Raw genomic sequence first — 24,222 nt, 5'->3', positions numbered from 1 at the left:
ATGCTAATGTTGCGTATGTGTGGAATATGAATGAAATTTGACAGGACATTTGAAGCATTTGTCATTGTTCTGTTATTGAATAATCTTTGTTTTACAATTAAAATTTCCCTCAGTTCTGCACAAATTCAGCATATACGCTGGAAATACTGGAGTGAATTTCTGTACACGAGAGAGAGAGAGAGAGAGAGAGAGAGAGAGAGAGAGAGAGAGAGAGAGAGAGAGAGAGAGAGAGCACCACTGGTTGAGGGAGGACACATCACAGAGAGGGAGAAACAGCGATGAGGATGGAGGCAGGTGAAATGGAGAGAGAGAGATTGGAAATACACAACTCTTCTGATTTATTATGAAGCAGGTGTGCCGGAACTTAATACACATCGGACTCAACAAAGGAGAAATCGTGGATTTGCGGTGATGTGCGGTATGAACCTCGTCTGCATTTTACTGTATGAGCTCCAGCATCCGAGTGCACGCGCGATTTTACAATTGGAATTGTTTGACAAAATCAAAATGCGATATTTTTTTGTTTTTTAGTGAGCTTTTATTGATTTGTATTTCGTGCATTGCGTACACGTATGGTTTTTAAAAACTTATTATTTGGGACAAAATCAAAATTTCTACCCCTTGTGTGGGTTTGGTACAATCTTTGGGTGATTTATCGCCATTTATACCCGCCCGTTTTCATCCGGAGTTTATAAGTTGGCGCGCATAAACATTTATACTAGATATAACATAAAAATTACTTTATTTAACAGAATTGTTTAGCAGCAACAAGAAACGCATTCGTATATTTTAGTAATTTTAACGTAGTGTTAAAACCGTTTCCAATGCAGTGAACATTCGTGCCGATGGGTCTTGAGGACATGAGCATGAGGAACGGCCGGACTTTGTCCGATCAGTGGGCGGACAGTGTGGTGGTCCGACCCCGGACTACCGAACAGCACATCACGGTGCACAAGAGACTCGTGCTGGGCTTCGCCATCTCCATCCTCACCCTCATCATCGTCACTGTCATCGCCATCACGCTCAGCGTCAGCTTCGAGAGATGCGCCGCGGAGATCAGCGGGACTCTGCTCGGTAACGGGTCTAGCAACAGTAAGTCCAATCAGTCCCGGGACAGAAACGGGATCAGTCACAGAGAATCAGAAGATGGCCAGCAGCCGTGGAAACATCTGCGCTTACCGGGCACCCTGCGCCCTCGACACTACGACCTCAGACTGTCCGTGTACATGGATAATTTCACTTTCTCCGGTCAGGTGAACATTGAGTTTGAATGCGTTAACTCCACTAAGTTCATCGTGTTGCACACAGACAGACTGGAGGTGAATAAAGTGCTGGTTTATTCGGACAGTAAGAAAACAGGCGTCATGAGGATCCACCGACGCTTTCACTATCCGCCCAACCAGATGTATGTGGTCGCGCTGCACAGAGAGATGAAGCCACTCAGAACATACAAGATCAACATCACATTTGATGCACAGATTGAAAATGAACTCTTAGGATTTTTCCGCAGCTCATACGTGCTACGTGGAGAAAGAAGGTAATGTGCCATGTAATGCAAGTGTCAAACTCTCCAATACATTCATGGTCACATTTTTTCCATGTAATGTTCAACATTTTGTAGTAGTAATCGTCATGGGACACTTTGGAAAACATTGCAACAGATTGTTCTGGTTTATGAACCTGATTTGAAAGAGCAGGCTGTGTTCCAAGAGTTGTGTAGTCTTGAACTGAAACTTTATGTATCACTCCGCTAATAACCTTTAAGAAAACAGTTGGATAAACTATATGGTTACTGTAGTAAAACTATGGTTTTGCCAATGGTAATCAATATAGAAAAACATGGTTAGCCTACTCTTATAATACAATCCAGTGCACAATCACTGTTTTATATTGAAAATCTCTCATTTTGTCTTTTTCCCTCCAAATCAGTGACTTGCCTTATGAACTTGGCAATTAAAGAGTTAAAATCATGGAATTTTTGTAAACATTTGAAAGTTTGATCAGGAGGTTAGATTAGGCTTATTTATAAAAAAAGTTAAAAAAATTAATCTGATAAATTTTTACAGCCACGAACAACACAAAAGGGTAGCAAATTTGCACATTGTATATTGTTGAGTTTTTGTAGAAATTCAAAGCATTTTCTCAAAATGTGTTTCAATATAAGATTTGTCACCAAAAATCATTCCATTTGCTGAAACACAGAGAAAGTTGTGGCCAAATTAAGACTAAAAAAAACCCCCATAATGGCTGTTAGCATCCCAAACAACCCATAAGGGCCAGCAACCTGATCTCACAAATTTCCATGGCATAGTCACGGAATTGTTTGCTAATTTTTTTCATGGCATTCTCAACTGTTTTGTCCTATTTTCTTACCATTGTCGCTTCGGTTTAGGGTTAGATTTACATAAAATGACATCCCTACCCAAACACAACTGTAAACCCAACGCCTGGCAACAATTGTTTAAAGTTTAAAAAATATAAAAGAATACATAAGAAAAAATATGATAAACCAATACTTAAGGTGACATACTAACGCAAACACCAAATCTAACCCTAAACCGAAGCAACAATGGTTTGGAAATAGGAAAAAGCAGTTGAGTAACCAATCCGTGAGAATGCTACGGAAAAGAAAGTCCGTGGCAGGACCACGGAAAAATGCAGATTTCTGTGAGAATGGCACGGAAAAAATAGCAAAAAATTCCATGACTATATCATGGAACTTTATGAGATCATGTTGGCAACTTCATGTAGTAGGTAGGAAGAGAGTCGAAAGTCCACCTCCGTCTGAGACAGTAAGTTTTCCTCAGTGTTTAGTTATGGAGGGAGGTCAGTTAGATTTAAACATATCTGAATTAACATTTGTTAACTGACCATTGTTGTCAATGAGTCTTACCATGAGACTTTGTGAAAATTTCCAGTGTTAACCTTTTGTAGATCCATACAGAGTTAGTTTTGCATCCTGTAAAGTCTTATTTATATTCTTACTAGAGTCATTGTACAGTAGCATCATCTTTAGCTTGTTGAGCAGACATTGTTATTCAGTAGTACTCTTGATTCAACAGGCTATGTAAATCATTGTGCTTAGTGTAATCCGTGCCTAGAGGCAGTGCTTATATTCGTGAACAACACTTAATTGTTAAGGCTGGTGTAAATTGGAAAACGTCTTTATGTAGCTGAAGTGTTGCATTCAAACTAATGTTAGACCCTCTCTATAAATACTTTGGATTTCTAAAATACTCTCAGAATTCATTGTTTTCACAAAACCAACTACATGCAAGTCAATATTAGCTTTTTTTGTTTGTTTAATGTTTTGATGGTGTGCTGTTGCAGATGTGCTAAATGTTTACAGCGTTAACAAAAAATGAAACCTCAAAAACAGTTTTTCTCTCAGACCTGTTGACATTTAATGTTTTACGTCCATTAGTAGCTGTGACTCCAAGCTAAAATTACCCATCTGCAACCAAAAGCGCTCATTTACTTTGAAGGGATGATGGTCTAACAGTCAATAGATTATCCATATTAAGTCAATCAATTAATATAAATGAGATTGCTTTTTATATTAAATACCTGAAGCACTATAATGGTTTCCTCGTTAATATTTCCTGTTTTCTCTATTCCTGTCAAAATCTGCAGGTATCTTGCTGTGACACAATTCTCACCCACTCATGCCCGAAAGGCCTTCCCGTGTTTCGATGAGCCAATCTATAAAGCCACATTCAGAGTGAGTTTGAAACACGAAAGTTCGTATCAGTCCCTGTCCAACATGCCAGTAGAGGCGTCCACATCGGACACGGATGGATGGGTGACCAACCATTTCTCCAGGACTCCCCGCATGTCCACATACTACCTGGCTTGGGCGGTGTGCAACTTTACCTACAGAGAAGCAGTAACAGAAAATGGAGTAGTGGTGAGTGCCTTTTATGCAGTGAGATTATGTAAAAGGAAGTTGGTTGATTCCTCATTGGCTTTAACTGTGCGACATCGATCAGCCTCATCTTCATATTAATGTAATGAATCTCTCTTCTTCAGCATGAGCTGCTCTTATTTATATCAGATCATCGTTGCTATGCTGACTGTAAAGTTGCTTTTGTCTAGAGCATTTATACTCACACCTTGGGTTGTAGCAGTTAGCCACGCTCTAGCTTACCCCATCAATCTTCAAAGTGGCAGTGTAGCCCCCTTATGCCATCCATCATAAATGTTTGGCTGTGTGCAGTGAGAGGAAAGATTGTGGGGGAGAAACATTGGCGATGGGAGTGAAGTTATTAGTCTGGGTTTATGGCGGTAAAATCATCTCCCACACATACATGCATAAATATTTCTTCAGACCCCACCGTCCATAGCTGGTCGAGAATTATCGAGTCAATTCCCACAGCGGCCATCACGATAATGCCGCTGGACGTCTATTTTTGTGTAAGTTATAGTTGTAATGGTCTAGTTTCGATATAGTTAGAAAAAGACTATGATTGCATTATTGCAAATGTTTTAAATTGAAAGACATGACTGCTATATTGAGTTCTGTGGTAAACTGTACCTCTGTATACTGGGTTTGAAAGCTTAAGGTACATTCACATTATAAGCGACTTTGTCGCTGTGTGTCGCTCATCTCTTTCAAAAGAGGCGTTTCTATAGTTGTCATAAATAAATGAGTAACGTAGACTCCAGTAACTGACGAGAGACGGATGACGTGAACTCCCCTGCTTCATTCTCATTGGTAGTCGCTACCGAATGTCAATCATAAAGTTAAACATTTCTCAACTTTGTTGTGCAAGTGGACACGCCCATCCAGCCATCAAAGGTCACTGTCGCTCGTGTCGCCGGATGCCGTCAGACTTCCAATGAAATGAATGAGATTGCGTTGCGATATCTCGTCTGCTAGTCGCTTATAATGTGAATGTACCTTCAATATAAAAAATCATGAAATTTAAATTGATCATATTATCGTAAAAAAACTTGGTCTAATAAATAAAATAGCATTATTTTTGCCAAATTCTGGTAATTTTGTCATAATGCTAAAGTGAATCATATTCACTGAAACCAACACTATGCTCCGATAGAACAACAAAAATTGGACTATGCTTCTAAAAAAATCGGTGCTTCTAGCTCCATCTAGAGCATGTTATTTGTTTTGCATAAATCCACTGCTCCCTGTTCATTTGGTATAATTAGCGCAGCCCGGTTCATTTGGTCCAATCAGCGCAGGGATGTGTAAAATCTGCCTGTCAATCACAGTACCTGCACGAGCCACAGATCCCCCTTGTGCGCAATATCACGTGCATCCTCCTGAAGTTCACAAGTGTGTTGGATTAAACACACTTGGAACATTCACTCACAAACTTCAGATTCCTTGGTTAACAACTAGAGCTAGAAAAACAACCAATGAAAAGAAGGAAACAAAGATAGAAAGCGCCCGTGCCCATAATAAAACAAGGATCAATATCGGACTGGCATGTGAAAGGTGGAGGAATCTACGAGATATTAAAAGGTTCAAGCTGGATGCAGAGCTTGTCAAATTTTTTCTCAACATGTAGTTGTGCTTTATCAACATTTGATTGTATTTCTGAGTGTTATGTAAGTAATTTAAGTATTCTTGCTAAGTATGCGTTCACAATAATACTGGTGCACACACACTGACAAGGACGAGCTCGAAGGGAGGTTGCTTGGTGGTAGTTGGGGAGGGGCATGAAAATTTTACACATTTGAAATCAGCTCAATCCTCCAGACTTGCTGACGGCAGCTTTAAACTGGTGCTCTTTTTTCTCTGCTTACAGTTTTTCCACTAACGAACTCTACCATGTAAATATGGAATTGGCATGGCGCGAGTGCAACTGGCTTTTAAAGGGAATGGGAGATGAGACTCATTGATTTATTGCACGTTACGCCCAAAACACACCCATTACTCATTACGAGAATAGGAACAACCTTTTTAGCAAGATTCAGATTCGGACACGTCTTAAGTGCACTTGTGCCGTACGCTTTAGACTATGCGCTTAGATTGTTAAAATAGAGCCCTCAGAGTCAACCCAACCCAAAAAACACCTGCAAGCCCAAAGGGACCCACTCCAAGTGCTAGCTGATACCCTCAAGCCAAATCAACCTCCAAGCCAATGTGGCCTTGAGCAATGTGCTTACACACTCACAATTTCTTACACAAATAAATAATTTTATAAAAGTACATATTTTCTGAAGTAGGAAACTTTAAAAAATCTATCATTTTACTAATTGCCTAATGTTAACTGATATAAAGAGGTGAAATAAAGGACATTTGCAATTTGATTTGCATTAGAGATTGGATCACACTTGGAATTAAACACTGCATCGGCTGTGATGGGTCTCTGCTTAAGTCCTAGTCACATATCGTTTATGTCATTAAAAATGCTGAATGGTCTTGTAATATCCCAATGAAAATTCTACACAGCTATACTAAATGTGCTCATTATGTATTCATGGACTAACTTACATGATCAAGGAAAATGTTTACTGTGTTTAATGAGTAAACTGATGAGTTAAGCAGTAGAATACAAATACCTCTGAAGCGTTTTAAGCTCAAGTGAACCCTCCTGAAAAACACAGCTTAGATCTTTGCACTTTTTTGTGCAAGTCCTGGATGGTTTATTCTAGTTCTGGTCCAGATTGTCAACATAAGGAGTAGAATGTGTGCACATCCAAAAATATTTTGAGACAGGTGCTCGCTCACAAAAACACTAAATCACGAAAAAACAAAGAACGGCACACTGCTACTATGGCTCTCAATATTTATTATTTAAAAGACAGGAAAACACAAAAAAAAGAAAAAAATTTTTTTAAAAAAATATTATACATATCAACAGAATCACAAAAAAGGTTTCAAATCAAAATCCAAGTTTAAACCCTTAGGAAATAGGGTATTAAGTGTATAGATATAAAAAGCCTCCCTCTGTAACAGAATTTTATCAATATCGCCACCCCTTCTGGGTATTCTAACATGTTCAATTCCAAAATAACGAAGAGTCGACAAATTGTGTTTCAAAGCATTGAAATGTACAGCAATGGGGCTTTTTTGATCATTTAGCCGTATATTGCTTCGATGTTCAGCAATACGCGTTTTTAAACAACGCTTTGTTTTACCAATGTATGCCAATCCACAAGGACATTTTATCATGTAAATTACATTCTTAGTGTTACAGGAAATAATTCCCTTTATCTTGAGTTGTTTTCCAGAATGGGGATGGCTAAAGGTTTGACACTTGGTTGTAAAATTACATTGAGCACATTGTCCACATCTATAATTACCATCAGGAACTGAAAAAGGATTGATCGAACGTTCCGATCCCCGATCGGCTCTAACAATCATTTGCCGTATATTAGGGGCTCGTTTATAAACAATTCTTGGTGGCTCTTTACAGACTTGTTTCAAGGATGGATCAGAACTTAAAATGTGCCAATGCTTGCGTACTACATTGGCCAACTCATAGCTTAAGGAAGAATATTGAATGATACACGATAACCTGTTGTCGGTTGATTTTGACGCTGTTCGAATAAGGCACTCTTTTTGATCATTATTTTCAAAACGTGCCACAGCTTCTTTGACCCATGTATCGGCATAACCCCTTTCATAAAATCTTTGACACAAGTCTTTACATTGGGTTTCATAACTTTCCTTATGAGTACAAATCCTACGGATCCTCTTAAACTGGCTAATCGGAAGGCTCTTCTTTAGATTCGTCGGATGAAAACTCTGACCATGTAAGATGGTATTTTTATCTGTAGGTTTTCTATACAGATCGGTCACTAGTCTAGTGTCCTCTTTTATTATAAGTAAATCCAAAAAACTAACCTGAGATACATTAAACTCTAAGGTGAATTTCAGATGTTCACTGCTTCGGTTTAAAAAAAGATGAAAATCAAGTAATTCACTCTCCGAGCCACACCATATGAGAAAAACATCATCAATGTATCGACGCCATAAAAAGATATTCGACAGAAAGGAATTAACCATAGGATTAAATACAAAGTCGTGTTCAAATTGACCCACATAGAGATTGGCGTAATTAGGGGCCATAGTGCTCCCCATTGCTGTTCCCTTAATTTGTAAAAAGTATTCATCTTTAAAGATAAAGAAGTTTTTTGTCAAAACCAATTTAGTAAGTGTCTTTAAACAATCAATACTAGGACTCTTATTGCTGTAACCATCACGTAGAAAAAAATCAATAGCTTGTATGCCACCATCATGTGGTATGTTGGTATATAAGGACTCCACGTCTAGTGTCACCAATAGTACCTGATTATGAGGTAACATAATGGACTGTAATATTTTAATCATATCCATAGAATCCTGTACATAGGAAGGAAGACCCTGGACATAAGGTTTCAGAAAAAAATCAATAAATACCGACATTTTTTCTGTTAGTGAGCCCATACCAGCAATAATAGGTCTACCTGGTGGTTTTGTCAAATCTTTATGTATTTTTGGTAAAATGTATATCACAGGTGTAGTCGGGTAATCCACTTTTAAAAAATCTAATTCATTTTTAGTTATATCACCACTTGTCAAAAGGCATTGCAATGTTGTATGAATTTCATTCTTAAAAGTAATAGTTGGATCACATTTCAATTTCTTATAAAAAGATACATTTTCCAATTGTCTATAAATTTCTTGATCATAGTATTGTGTATCCATAATTACAATCGAGCCTCCTTTATCGGCAGGTTTAACAATTATAGAACTGTCAGTTTTTAATTCTTGTAAAGCATTTCTTTGGTCTTTAGGTAAATTATTAAAAGTCACATATTCTCGTTTTTTATTCACAATTCGTCCCACGTCTCTTTCAACCAATCTACAATATGTTTCTAATGAATGATTTCGGTTCTTAGGTGGAATAAATGTAGATTTAGCACGGAAAGCTCGAGAGTTAATTAATGGATTGCTTTGACAAATATCAGATGGTGCATTTGTAGGATTTCCTATATGCATCACAGGTTCCAACTGAACATTACTCGAGAAAAATTCCTTAAGTCGTAACGTCCTAAAGAATTTTTGAAAATCAACATAAACTCCAAAATCATTACAATATGTAGTGGGAACGAATGATAAACCTTTTTCGAGGGCTTGTACACAATCAGATGACAAAACTTTACTAGAAATGTTCACTACATTATGACAATTCAATGGAGAAGTTTGTGACGAGTTCCATATTGGTGATCTCTTCTTACCCCGTCTGCAGGCTTTCTTTTTCCTCGTGTTCTGGAGTTTCGGACGGGGCGAGAGTTCCACCTCATTGAACCGTCTTCTAAAAAAGAAGACGAGGAAGAGCCAAAGCTGCGCTGTTCAAAGTCGGTATCATTGCCTGATGTTGGAGGTTCTGAATCAACTGTTCTTGGAGAGGTCCGCCAGTTGCGAGTCGATTTTTTTAGTCTCCAGGTGTAGACTCGCTGTAATTTGTAATCATCCGCATCTCTATGGAACTTCTTCTTCTTAATCGCTTTTATTTCCATCTCCAGTTGTTTTTGTTGTTGTTCGCATTCGGCAATCGTCTCCTTTAATTTGTCTTTATCCAAAACAGTCTTATCCAGATCCACACGAGTGGTATCAATTTCACCACGTACAGTAGTCAGTTGCTCCGTGATTTCTTGGATAAGAAGTACCATCAAATCGAATGAACATTTGTTAGTGATTTCACACCATTTGTCACAAAAAATGGGATTATTAAAACCCAAGGTCGGTCCTTTTTGAATCCGGAGTCCTCGTGGGATTCGCTTCTGTCGTAGATAATCACTCAATGTCACTGCATGTAAAAAGAGTTTAGTTTCTCTAGTAAGTAAATTGTTAAGTGTCCGTCTTAAATCTTTATTCCCACTGGTAGTAGGCGATATATCTTCAAAAAGTGATTCTTTCAGGATAATTCTTTCATAGTCCTCTTCTGAGAATTCAAATGTGTTACTAGTTGCCATCCTTTTTTCAACAAAAAGGGCTTATATCCCACAATGAGAGTCTTAACGTCAGGAGTGCCACACCAAAAAATTAATCAAAATAAGGAGTAGAATGTGTGCACATCCAAAAATATTTTGAGACAGGTGCTCGCTCACAAAAACACTAAATCACGAAAAAACAAAGAACGGCACACTGCTACTATGGCTCTCAATATTTATTATTTAAAAGACAGGCAAACACAAAAAAAAGAAAAATTTTTTTAAAAAAATATTATACATATCAACAGAATCACAAAAAAGGTTTCAAATCAAAATCCAAGTTTAAACCCTTAGGAAATAGGGTATTAAGTGTATAGATATAAAAAGCCTCCCTCTGTAACAGAATTTTATCAATATCGCCACCCCTTCTGGGTATTCTAACATGTTCAATTCCAAAATAACGAAGAGTCGACAAATTGTGTTTCAAAGCATTGAAATGTACAGCAATGGGGCTTTTTTGATCATTTAGCCGTATATTTTTTCGTGTTTTAGTGTTTTTGTGAGCGAGCACCTGTCTCAAAATATTTTTGGATGTGCACACATTCTACTCCTTATTTTGATTAATTTTTTGGTGTGGCACTCCTGACGTTAAGACTCTCATTGTGGGATATAAGCCCTTTTTGTTGAAAAAAGGATGGCAACTAGTAACACATTTGAATTCTCAGAAGAGGACTATGAAAGAATTATCCTGAAAGAATCACTTTTTGAAGATATATCGCCTACTACCAGTGGGAATAAAGATTTAAGACGGACACTTAACAATTTACTTACTAGAGAAACTAAACTCTTTTTACATGCAGTGACATTGAGTGATTATCTACGACAGAAGCGAATCCCACGAGGACTCCGGATTCAAAAAGGACCGACCTTGGGTTTTAATAATCCCATTTTTTGTGACAAATGGTGTGAAATCACTAACAAATGTTCATTCGATTTGATGGTACTTCTTATCCAAGAAATCACGGAGCAACTGACTACTGTACGTGGTGAAATTGATACCACTCGTGTGGATCTGGATAAGACTGTTTTGGATAAAGACAAATTAAAGGAGACGATTGCCGAATGCGAACAACAACAAAAACAACTGGAGATGGAAATAAAAGCGATTAAGAAGAAGAAGTTCCATAGAGATGCGGATGATTACAAATTACAGCGAGTCTACACCTGGAGACTAAAAAAATCGACTCGCAACTGGCGGACCTCTCCAAGAACAGTTGATTCAGAACCTCCAACATCAGGCAATGATACCGACTTTGAACAGCGCAGCTTTGGCTCTTCCTCGTCTTCTTTTTTAGAAGACGGTTCAATGAGGTGGAACTCTCGCCCCGTCCGAAACTCCAGAACACGAGGAAAAAGAAAGCCTGCAGACGGGGTAAGAAGAGATCACCAATATGGAACTCGTCACAAACTTCTCCATTGAATTGTCATAATGTAGTGAACATTTCTAGTAAAGTTTTGTCATCTGATTGTGTACAAGCCCTCGAAAAAGGTTTATCATTCGTTCCCACTACATATTGTAATGATTTTGGAGTTTATGTTGATTTTCAAAAATTCTTTAGGACGTTACGACTTAAGGAATTTTTCTCGAGTAATGTTCAGTTGGAACCTGTGATGCATATAGGAAATCCTACAAATGCACCATCTGATATTTGTCAAAGCAATCCATTAATTAACTCTCGAGCTTTCCGTGCTAAATCTACATTTATTCCACCTAAGAACCGAAATCATTCATTAGAAACATATTGTAGATTGGTTGAAAGAGACGTGGGACGAATTGTGAATAAAAAACGAGAATATGTGACTTTTAATAATTTACCTAAAGACCAAAGAAATGCTTTACAAGAATTAAAAACTGACAGTTCTATAATTGTTAAACCTGCCGATAAAGGAGGCTCGATTGTAATTATGGATACACAATACTATGATCAAGAAATTTATAGACAATTGGAAAATGTATCTTTTTATAAGAAATTGAAATGTGATCCAACTATTACTTTTAAGAATGAAATTCATACAACATTGCAATGCCTTTTGACAAGTGGTGATATAACTAAAAATGAATTAGATTTTTTAAAAGTGGATTACCCGACTACACCTGTGATATACATTTTACCAAAAATACATAAAGATTTGACAAAACCACCAGGTAGACCTATTATTGCTGGTATGGGCTCACTAACAGAAAAAATGTCGGTATTTATTGATTTTTTTCTGAAACCTTATGTCCAGGGTCTTCCTTCCTATGTACAGGATTCTATGGATATGATTAAAATATTACAGTCCATTATGTTACCTCATAATCAGGTACTATTGGTGACACTAGACGTGGAGTCCTTATATACCAACATACCACATGATGGTGGCATACAAGCTATTGATTTTTTTCTACGTGATGGTTACAGCAATAAGAGTCCTAGTATTGATTGTTTAAAGACACTTACTAAATTGGTTTTGACAAAAAACTTCTTTATCTTTAAAGATGAATACTTTTTACAAATTAAGGGAACAGCAATGGGGAGCACTATGGCCCCTAATTACGCCAATCTCTATGTGGGTCAATTTGAACACGACTTTGTATTTAATCCTATGGTTAATTCCTTTCTGTCGAATATCTTTTTATGGCGTCGATACATTGATGATGTTTTTCTCATATGGTGTGGCTCGGAGAGTGAATTACTTGATTTTCATCTTTTTTTAAACCGAAGCAGTGAACATCTGAAATTCACCTTAGAGTTTAATGTATCTCAGGTTAGTTTTTTGGATTTACTTATAATAAAAGAGGACACTAGACTAGTGACCGATCTGTATAGAAAACCTACAGATAAAAATACCATCTTACATGGTCAGAGTTTTCATCCGACGAATCTAAAGAAGAGCCTTCCGATTAGCCAGTTTAAGAGGATCCGTAGGATTTGTACTCATAAGGAAAGTTATGAAACCCAATGTAAAGACTTGTGTCAAAGATTTTATGAAAGGGGTTATGCCGATACATGGGTCAAAGAAGCTGTGGCACGTTTTGAAAATAATGATCAAAAAGAGTGCCTTATTCGAACAGCGTCAAAATCAACCGACAACAGGTTATCGTGTATCATTCAATATTCTTCCTTAAGCTATGAGTTGGCCAATGTAGTACGCAAGCATTGGCACATTTTAAGTTCTGATCCATCCTTGAAACAAGTCTGTAAAGAGCCACCAAGAATTGTTTATAAACGAGCCCCTAATATACGGCAAATGATTGTTAGAGCCGATCGGGGATCGGAACGTTCGATCAATCCTTTTTCAGTTCCTGATGGTAATTATAGATGTGGACAATGTGCTCAATGTAATTTTACAACCAAGTGTCAAACCTTTAGCCATCCCCATTCTGGAAAACAACTCAAGATAAAGGGAATTATTTCCTGTAACACTAAGAATGTAATTTACATGATAAAATGTCCTTGTGGATTGGCATACATTGGTAAAACAAAGCGTTGTTTAAAAACGCGTATTGCTGAACATCGAAGCAATATACGGCTAAATGATCAAAAAAGCCCCATTGCTGTACATTTCAATGCTTTGAAACACAATTTGTCGACTCTTCGTTATTTTGGAATTGAACATGTTAGAATACCCAGAAGGGGTGGCGATATTGATAAAATTCTGTTACAGAGGGAGGCTTTTTATATCTATACACTTAATACCCTATTTCCTAAGGGTTTAAACTTGGATTTTGATTTGAAACCTTTTTTGTGATTCTGTTGATATGTATAATATTTTTTAAAAATTTTTTTTCTTTTTTTTGTGTTTGCCTGTCTTTTAAATAATAAATATTGAGAGCCATAGTAGCAGTGTGCCGTTCTTTGTTTTTTCCAGATTGTCAACATGTAATAACCTAACAGGTTGTTGGTATCAGTTGAAGTGTTGTCTTCTCAGTGTATTGACTGAAGCTTCAGAGCACTTCATCTGTTCATACGGTTGCAAAGAGAGTTTATGTGATCACTGCTGAGCTATTAAACTTCAATTAACCCTGTTTAAGTCATCCATCAAGACGCCTTCAACCAAACCAAACAATCAAACAAGCATTAACAAATGAAGCAGTCAGCACTAGCGTCAAATGAAACCATCTGCACAATGGGTGAGTAATGAAGCATGAGCCGTTTGTCTAATTACAGGTTGCTTTAAAGTAATATTGATTTGTTTGAGATTTGAAACACGTCCACAGTCTTAAGTGCCCTAACGTCATCTTTATATCAGCCATAGAGCTGATCGATACAGAAGCATACTGTGCGTTATAAAAACATATTGTGTCTTTAATCCTACTTGTTTTGTATTGTAACCATGTTAGCCTGAACCTTCATTGCCTTACATTCTTACTAGATTGATGCATGCTGAAAAAAACCTCGTTCCTTAGCTTAAAGACCCCTAGTATCATTTTAACTGTAATGTAATGTAATGTAATGAATTGTACAACTTATTCATTTAAAAAAATACAAAATAGTGCATCTTTAAATACTACTCTATATTTCATACTATTGATACTGCACTGTAGGTTTTTAACTATAAGAGAAAAAATGGATTTACTGCAGGAACTATAAATATTTGATCAGATCAATGAAGCATTACTTTATCTATCTGTGTGTTTCAGAGTATATCATCCTTTTATTACTATAAAAACGGCTTGTGTCTCACTCTTTGATTTGTGTGAAGCTGTGGTCCGACCTGGAGCACACGAAAAGCTAAAAATGATGACAAAAAGCCATTTCTACAATGGGACTTCATGTACATAAAAGAATATTACAGTAGATGTTTCCAATTAACAAAAAGCCAGACAATTTCCTATAAGAAATTAACTAATTGACAATCAATATTATAACTATTTGGTTTAAAAATAAAAATTCCTACATACATGTATTTCCTTTTTCTTGGTTTCCTGTTTGGAATTTCTCCAATAGGAATAATCAATAGGTGTAAAAAGTTAAATATAACTTTATTTATACTAAATTTGAAGGCAGCATTTGAGAGCTTTCGGACACAGCCATTATGTTTTGCATATTTATAGCAGACTTATGTTTTGTGTCATTTTTGGCTGATATTTTTGGCTGTTATATGGAGAGTTCAAGTTAGTTTCTTGTAAATAAAGCTATGTTTAGATGATAGCATACTCTCTGAGGCTTTTTTGACTGGTGTTTTGTGACAGATTGTGACAATAAATTGTGTCTCGGGCAGTTACAAGAACCTTGATCGACTAAACTTTGGTACACGGATGACTCAATCTGCTGCAACATCATATGCAGGTTGTGTTAAACATTTATTAATAAAAACTATTATTATTTATTTTATTTTGTTTTTAAATAGACAAGTATTAGACTAACCGTCGACAAGCAGTCATAGATCGCAGAGGATCCCACTCGTATAGTATGCACATCTAAAACACGTCAATCTTTACACAATGATAGATTTTCAACAAGCTTAATATCTAGATATTGTGTCATCAGGTGTGCTCAGCTTCTTAACAAGAAACAGTGCAGGAGCCAATGAAAGTGCTGAAAAGGCCAGGGAGTTATGGTTGAATCAGGTCTTGTGTTACAGTTGAATCTGGTCTTGTGTGAGTTTGTGCAAGTGAGAGTTCCCTTGGGACGAATGATATTGCAATTGAATCACCCAGTGACTAAAGCTCTCGAATCCATGGCCGCTTTGAATAGCCAAGGATCGCCCAAGAGGCCACATGAGTGACACGTAAAGCAACCAATCACTTTTGCTATGTGCTGCGTCATGTTTATGGCCATGGAGATGTCACCACAATAACAGACTGGTGTGCAACCATGGATCTCTAAAGTCTCTAAAGACCTCTTGATCTGTAAATGCGTTTCCAGTTAAGTGTGCTGTGTGCAATGATGTCTGAGGCTGCCATTACGAAAATTATTTTTTTGTGATAAAAGTGTAGTAATCATGCTTTTTTTGGTGTATTGATAACTATAAGCAAAACCATAGATTCACTATAGTAACCATGATTTAACAATGTTTTTTGAAAACTATGGGCCCTATTTTAACAATCTAAGCGCATTGTCTAAAGCGCACAGCGCACGGTCTAAATGGGCGTGTCCGAATCCACTTTTGCTAATTTAACGACAGGAAAAATGGTTTGTGCGCCGAGCGCACGGTCGAAAAGGGTTGGTCCTATTCTTTTAATTAGTAATGGGAGTATTTTGGGCGTAAGGTGCAAAAAACCAATGAGAGTCACAGCTCTTATCCCCTTTAAAAGCCAGTTGCTCTGGCGCTATGTCTAATCCCTATTTAGATGACGGACTTTGTAAACTGAAAAACTAAGCGGAGGAAGAAGATCCCCAGATTAAGATTAATGTTAAATAATTGTGTTTTATTGCACTTGTATTGAAATTGTTATTTTTTTAAAGCCTTTTAGTCATGGAAGTAAAAAAGCAGGCTTTTAATTGCTTTAAATGTATGGCTATCCAATATCATCAAAAAATTTACAAGAATGAAAGAAAAGGTTTGTATTCTAAAAATACTTTATTTGTAACAAACAGGAGATAAACACGTTTCAGCACCTGAACAGCGCCATGAGTTTTTTTTTAAAGCATTACTTAAAATGTTTCTCATCTCACCATATCCACAGGTACAGAGTCATCATATACAATAAATCCGTGAGGTAGCATTTAAAAAAAACATTTATTTCGCATTTATTTACTTACCAGGCTACAGGTGAAGCAGCTCTTTGCGCCTTCAAACGTCTCATAATCGGTCCTCATTTATGTCCAAGAGACTCAATAATAATCTTTTACATTTGAATGCTTTAATTTTTCATATTTAAAAGCTTTTTTGTGCTGCTGCGCATTCATGTATGTGATAAGCAAACCCGTGTTGTCGTCCCGTTTATAGGTGCATATTACTAACACGCTCTTTAAATTACAAAAAACATATTGCCTCAAACATATTAGTTGCTTCAAAATAGCAACGCGCCAACAATGCGCCTGAACACACCTCGTTTTTAGATCAGAATGCCCATGGGCGCAAAAATGGGCGCAAATGCATTTGCTATTTAAACAACGTGGCGCTAAACGCCGGGTTGAAACTAGCAAAAGACACTTGCGTGTATGATAGAGCCCTATGGTTACCAAAACCATGTTTTTCTTATGTGGTAACCATGGTTTTACTATAGTAACCATGTTTTTTTGTTTTAACTGTAGTAAAACCATGGTTTATTTTCATGAGGGTGAGACTAGAGAAACCCAAGCAAAAAAATGTTGCCCTTCAAAAGTTCCTTCATTACCTGAAACCATTTGACTTTGGTTACTTTTGTCTTATATCGTGTAGATTCGGCTGTACGCCAGACCCGATGCCATCCAGAGCGGATCAGGGGACTACGCTCTGCACATCACCAAGAGACTCCTGCAGTTTTACCAGGATTACTTCAAAGTCAAATATTCCCTCCCTAAACTAGGTAAGAGAGCTTCTGTTTTATATGGCTGAAGTTTTGTGTTTGATGTTGGGAATAAATGTTGTTTCATAGGACACCAGTTGGTTTTTCATTGTTCCTATTGTACAAAACTCTGTATGGAAGTGAGTGTCAGTAGTAACTTTGTGTATTGATACTAAATTGACTGAAGTAATGGTTCGTCTTGGGATCTCGAGCATACAGTACAGTACATGTGAAGTTCTCCATTTGTGGGTTTAAATGTATGTGGTAGACAAGCTTACATCAGACCATCTCTGTGTCTGTGACTCGCTCAATTGGGTTCATGTTAGTTTGGTGTGTTCATTTGAATATAGGCATTGATCTTGCTGGGCTTCTGTCTGTCTGTTTGTAAACTGTGGTGCTGAGACTGGTTGGATGTGGTCTGGGTTTGGTTGAAATGAAACTGTGGCGTGATTCACATGTTTGTAAAAGCAGCCTGTACTCGGGACTATGTGCAATGTAAACAGAACTGCAAATGAATTTCTTCAATTTGCATTTATTTATGTAGTGATTTTCACAATACAGTATTTCACAATGCTGCTTTCAAAGCAGTTTTACAGAGAATTGATGTTTTTACATTTCAAAACCAGCATAGAAAGCCACCTTCTCCTGGAGACGCGATGAAATATGCTATCCGAGAAATGCAAGGGTTAGGGTTCCTGCGCATAATGGCACCCTAATACAAAAATGTGATATTTAGTGGTAAATAAGGAAATAGTACCAGTACTTTTATTGTAAACAGCAATGTGGCTATACGGTACCTGATCAATAGACTGTAATTAAATTGAATTAAATAGGCCTAATCACAGGTCGTACAGGGCGCAGGATACAGGATGATCAATAACTAGCTGACAGCCTGCATTATATCATGTACGTTGTTGGATTGGGTTTTTGGAGGGGGTTGCCTGGTTTGGACACAAACCCAGGTCCCTGTGAGCCAACAGCTCAGATGTTAAAATCTCACGTGAAAAACACAGCTTGTGCAGAGAACCTGTTCATTTTCAAACAATGAGCTGAAGATACGTTTTGTATGTTTTTAATCATTATTTTGCCTGAGGCTGTTTAATTTAGGCATAAAATGGTTTCAGCGTAAATTTCCGCCTCGTCTAAGAAACAATGTGGACAAAATTTACGCTGCTTTTAAAGGCCCCATCTGTGTTGAGTGTGGCAGCAGTTGTGGCCCTTCAGGTTTCCAAACAGGAACATTTAGTCATTCTGCTTATGCAAGACAAGACAAATACACAGAGAAATTAAATCAAAGTGCACAGTTTAAGTACGGCATGCAATCAACAGATCACATGTTGGCTCAATTCTTTGAAAAACACAAGGCTGCACATTTCACTGAAATGATATGCCTTTCTAATGGGCCGTTCACACTATGGACGATAACTAAACTATAAAATATGTTTTTTATTGTCTATATTAAAGGAAAATAAAGTGGATTTCACACCGCTACTATAACTTTAAAAGATACATGGAACAATATCATTGGGATCACTATCTGAACAAAGTGATAACCCATAAACCACGGACGGCCAATCAAATGTAATTGAATTTAAAGTGCTTGCGTATTTGAAATGACAGACGACTCTTTGCTGAGGTCCATAACATAAAATTATCAAAGGTATCCAGCGCTGTGAAATCGACTACAATGTTTTATTCTACTACATTGACTACATAAATAGATAAGATGACAGATTACACAAATGCACTATTTAGATACGGGAAACGCAGCATGCTGAGGACGTTTGCTGGTTATTGCCACTGTAAATGCAACAAGAGCAGCATGTTTAAATTCTCAGGTAAACAAATGATAGTTTTTAATCAAAGAATACCTATAATATTAGTTAATGCAATTAACTCATTCCCCGCCAGCCTTTTTTTTGAAAAGTTGCCCGCCAGCATTTTTATGATTTTCACAAAAGTTTCACAAAATGCCTTCCAGGAAAAATTTATTATAAAAATATATAAATCAAATGAAAGAACAGACCCTTTGCTTTCAAACAAAGAAACAAAACAAAACCTTAATCCTATTTTTTTTCTCTGCTTATAAACTCTTAAATATTATAAAGTATTTTTCTTCAAACAAATATTTTTTTAAGCAAAAAGTTGAAATAATTGCATTTTTGTGAAGGAATTTTCTTTCCTTTCTTTCCTCTTTCACGAAGTGTAAAATGAATAAATAATTTTTGCTTCGTTTTTTTTAATATATTGGGTAAGTGGATAATTGCGGTATTACACATTACCATAAAAAGTCATCAGGAACAAATTTTTTTATTTATGCAAATGTTTTCTCTTAATTGACGAGATAACTTGTCAATGGCGGGGAAAGAGTTAAAGGTAACTGATTGGCGCGAGTACTGAGGCATGCATGCCAATATGGTGTGGATGCTAATATAGTTATTTATACAGTTAAAGGTGTAGCGTAGGATTTTCTCGAATTTTAGAAAAGAACCGCCTTCTCATTTTTTTTAAAATGCAATTGCGCAAGAATCCTGATTGACAACTAGGAGGACCAAATAGTCTTGATGATCCACCCGGAAAAAGAAAATCCTCTGCAATACCTTTAACTTTATGGTCAAAAAAATGACCCTTACGGGTTGTTTCAATCTTACCTTAATTTAAAAGGTTTTTTTATTATCATGTTGGATTTTTTTTAAAGTCATACGTTATCAAATCTATATATTATATTTTAATAATATTTTATATACAATTTTTCCTTTTGACAAATTCTCCTTGGAGAAAGCCTAAGCGAAGTTTTTATGTGATTTACTGTTTTCTACATAAAATCATCCTACATAAAGAAGATTCTGTGAAAATAAATATAACCTTTATATATATGTAATATTGACATTGCATGTTAATGTGAAACCATTTCATTAAAATCAAACTTTGATGCTCCTAATCTCACATTTAAATAAAACTCTATCCTGGATTTCACAGACACGATCACATGTTAAGCACATATCTAAATGATTCAAGTATTATTTATCAAGATTTTATATCCCTGTGATGCTGCGAGTGATTTAAGACTTCTTTAAGGCTAACATTTATTTTGTAAGCCCTATGACCAATGGCATTTCAATAGTTCGCCTGTGCATTCAGATCTTAATGATTAATGGTAAACAAACTTGGCTTGCTGTCCTCGAAGGGAGCTCTGCAGCTGAGCTGTGAACCTTCAGGGAGAGCAAACCTGAGGCCGTGGCTCGAGCCTCAAGTTCAGCCCCCCTTGCAACATAACCGCACACAGGAAGAAAGAGAGCAGGGAAGGAGAAGATTGGGAGGAGGAGGATGCTGGAAAAATTCCAGCTGGACCCGGAGGCCTGAAGGCTGCCTTATATACGCCCATAATGATGATTGACAGGCCTGAATGTTTAGGCTCCTCTGGAATCTACGTTTAGAATTACAAACTCTTCATTTTCTCTCTCTCTCTTTCTTCTGTCTGTCTCTCTCTCTTTCTTTCTCACTCACTCTCTCTCTCTCTCTCTCTCTCTCTCTCTCTCTCTCTCTCTCTCTCTCTCTCTCTCTCTCTCTCTTTGTCTTAGTGATACGGAATTGAAGATATTTAAGATGAACTTAGAATACACTGTTCAACACAAAAGAGGTATTATTTATTATTTATTGACTTCTATGAAGCACATCATGTGTTGCTCAAGAAACGAGACAGTGTGAATGTTTAGCATGTCCTTTGAGAGGGAGTTGATATATCTGAGATATTGATTTACAGTAAGTGATGTACAGTAAGTGCTTCTCAAAGAGCGATCAATGGTGAATAAAAAGGCTAAGCTGGTCCAATTTCTTCTTGCATCTTGGAAGCAGCATGCGAGTGACAGGTATGGAAATCAAAATCGAAGCCATGACAAATATCAGTTTAATATACATTTGCCCTTGCAGAAGATGCAGAAGCATGTGTGTTTTTACAGTACATTGTTTATTTCTGATTGTTGTTCTTCAGGAAAGTCTTACATATGGAACATGTTTTTGGATTAACACATGTGTTGTTTCAGAAACAAATTTATCATGATCACATTTATCATAATCATGATCACAGTGAGTCTCAAACCCTAAACCCTAAAAAGCACCTACCTGTATCTCTTATTCAGGAAATTGTCCTAATATGGCCAATAACATTATTTTTGCATACACTGAGTTCCAAGTGACCTTCAGATTTAACTTTAACCCGGTGAAATCATGGCATTTATTGTGCACTCTCAGAAATAAAGGTATATCAAGGTCAAAAATTTGTCACTGGGGTGGTACCTTTTCAAAAAGTAGACTTTTGTACATAAAGGTACATACTGGTACCTCAAAGCTGTACCTAAATGGTACATATAAGGACCACTGATGTCATGCATACAACATAGAAAGACACTGAGATATTGAGGTGTGGAGATTTCCCATTTATTTATGCTAATATTTGCACAGATAGCCGCCTCTGCAAGGTCACCAGTCACGGTTCAATTCTGTCTTTATCCTTCACGCCATTATTTCTTATAAATACACCCTGTGACACGTCATGTCTTTTGCTTTCCTGTGTCTCGCCCTCTTTATTCCCTTATTTCCTCTCTCTCTTTTTCGCCTTATCGCTTTCTCTCCAAATATCTCATGATCTTACTTCGTGCTTTACTGACTGTGACTTACTGCAGTGCAAAGATAACTATATCTGTCTCTGATAATAATGCATTATATTATAGCTAATCATCAAGGTTGGATGAGGGACATTTTCGAAAGTAAATTCACCATCTGTATGAATGTGACAGTCAATAAAAATGATGGATGTTTTACTAGAGGTGAAAAATGTGGTACATTATAGAAGAAACACTAAGTTGTCGCATGTCTGATGAATGTGAATGGTCTTGTGTCTCTATGGGGCGGTTTCCCGGACAGGGATTAGACTAGTCCTAGACTAAAATAAATGTAAGAGCTGTTCAAACTGAAAACAACTTGCACTGCCATATCTTAAAATACATAATTGGTTTGCCTCATAATGCACACAAGTAATGTTTTTTAGTAAGGCGTGTTTGTTAAAACTAGTAAAATTTCCTAATTAAAACTAAGGCCTAGTCCTTTTTTAAGATAATCCCTGTCCAGGAAACCACCCCTATGTGTGTTTCCTTAAACCTAAATGTGGACCCTTAAACTGTAGAAAGATTTTTTTCAGTAATGACGTTGTGCATTGTGTGCATTAGGGGCCGGCAGAGTACTGAAAGTACTGTTATTCCCCAAAATGTACTCACACTACTCAAAGTATGAGTAAAAAAGTAGCTTTATGAAAAGTAATCATGAGTACTGAGTATTATGAATGTTATGTATCTATGAATGTTATAACAACTGTTAGACCGCACCCTGCAATATGAAATAAATCAATGAGCCTTGGCTGCCCATGACCCTGTCGCCAGTTCACCACTTTTCCATCCTTGGACAAATTTTGATAGGTACTGATCACTGCAGACTGGGAACACCCCATAAGAGCTGCAGTTTGGAGATGCTCTGACCCAGTCATCCATCTATCACAATTTGGCCCAATTTGGCCATTTTTCTGGCTTTTAACACATCAACTACACTTGTCCTCAAATTGGATGTGTTAGAAGCAGCAAAAATGGTCGGTAACCAGTGACGCCGGGTCAATAGGGGGCGCTAGCCTGCCACCCCCTTAAAATTGTCCAGAGACAAAAGCTACTTTCACATGTTACCAAAAAGTTACCAGTTACTATTTCATGAATATATCCAACAATTACTAGCTCAGTGACAATATTTTGTTTACTGGTATACTTAAGTTGTCCCAGATATTTCCAACAATGTTTGAATCCAGAGAAATGTGCAGTTTTTACCAGTGTAACATTCATCCCCTGTCATATCCAGGTTTATCCTCGGTTTTTCGCTTTTACTGCTGCAGAAATCATAGATGTGATAGATCTGCGGATGCAAATATATCAGCAGATATCACAAATCATGTTCATGAAGGATGTAATGAAATAAAGTTTTTTAACCTTTATGTTATAGTGTAAACCAACATATTGGCTTGATAGTTAATCGGTTATCATATATTTTCTTTTGACAAGTTGTTTTCTTACTTATAATATTGCTTCTGATGAATTCAGCTGTGCTCATTCTCTGCTATCAAAGGTTTGGCACCAGCATTTGGCTGTATTGAAGTAAAACACAGTGACCTTTATTGTGTTTATTCAAAGCTGTGTGTGTGGTTGAAGCATGATAAATGCTGCAGTATGATTTAGTTTGTTGGGTGGATGTGGGTGCAGTAATAGTTGAGGTTTGTATTTTTGGATGTCAAAAAGCTTGTGTCTTTTAGTCTCTCTTGTTGAAATTTACAACAACCTGCTCTCATCAATTGAGACCACCATCTTTGCTGCCTCCCGCTGATACCAAAACCAGAAGCTGAAACACAGATGGAGACTCAAAACAGCCAGAAGGAACTCTGAGGTTTCCTTTTAAAAGATGGAAAGTGAAAATCAGGAATGAGTGAGAGAGTCCAAACTTTAGATTATATCAGAAGAAATACCACAGATGAACATGACTGTGATGTTTACCGCATAACATTTTCCCCAGTGTGAGCATATTTCCCATGATCCCCTGCTATCACTAAGACTGATATATTCTGATCATACTGCATGTCTGCTGTGAATCAGTTGCTGTTTAAAATTGTATCATTGCATCAGCGCTCACTTTGGTGTCCACCACCACTATATCATAGTAGCACCACAAAACTTAAAAGAAGGAAGTGGTGGTTTTGATTTAGTTTATTGTATTATATGTATCGTGAAATCAGACTTCTTTCATGTTTAAGTGCTATAATTGGCTTC

At 37.0% G+C, this 24,222-nt stretch overlaps 1 protein-coding gene across 1 annotated transcript in view; it reads left to right on the top strand.

Moving 5' to 3' along the window:
* Window positions 1-263: 263 nt before the first annotated feature.
* The window catches only part of LOC135749885 (thyrotropin-releasing hormone-degrading ectoenzyme-like), a 117,399-nt gene continuing 93,440 nt past the window's right edge, over window positions 264-24,222 (top strand). The window contains exons 1-3 of the mRNA XM_065268569.2: window positions 264-1,537; window positions 3,634-3,907; window positions 17,260-17,386. Of these exons, the coding sequence (XP_065124641.1) occupies window positions 846-1,537; window positions 3,634-3,907; window positions 17,260-17,386 (1,093 nt within the window). The 5' untranslated portion in view covers window positions 264-845. The remainder of the gene's footprint in view (window positions 1,538-3,633; window positions 3,908-17,259; window positions 17,387-24,222) is intronic.

Source organism: Paramisgurnus dabryanus, chromosome 1 (genome assembly GCF_030506205.2).
Source record: "Paramisgurnus dabryanus chromosome 1, PD_genome_1.1, whole genome shotgun sequence".
Classification (NCBI taxonomy): domain Eukaryota; kingdom Metazoa; phylum Chordata; class Actinopteri; order Cypriniformes; family Cobitidae; genus Paramisgurnus; species Paramisgurnus dabryanus.
Note: the sequence above shows the minus strand (reverse complement) of the source record. Positions and strands in the feature narration are given on the sequence as shown.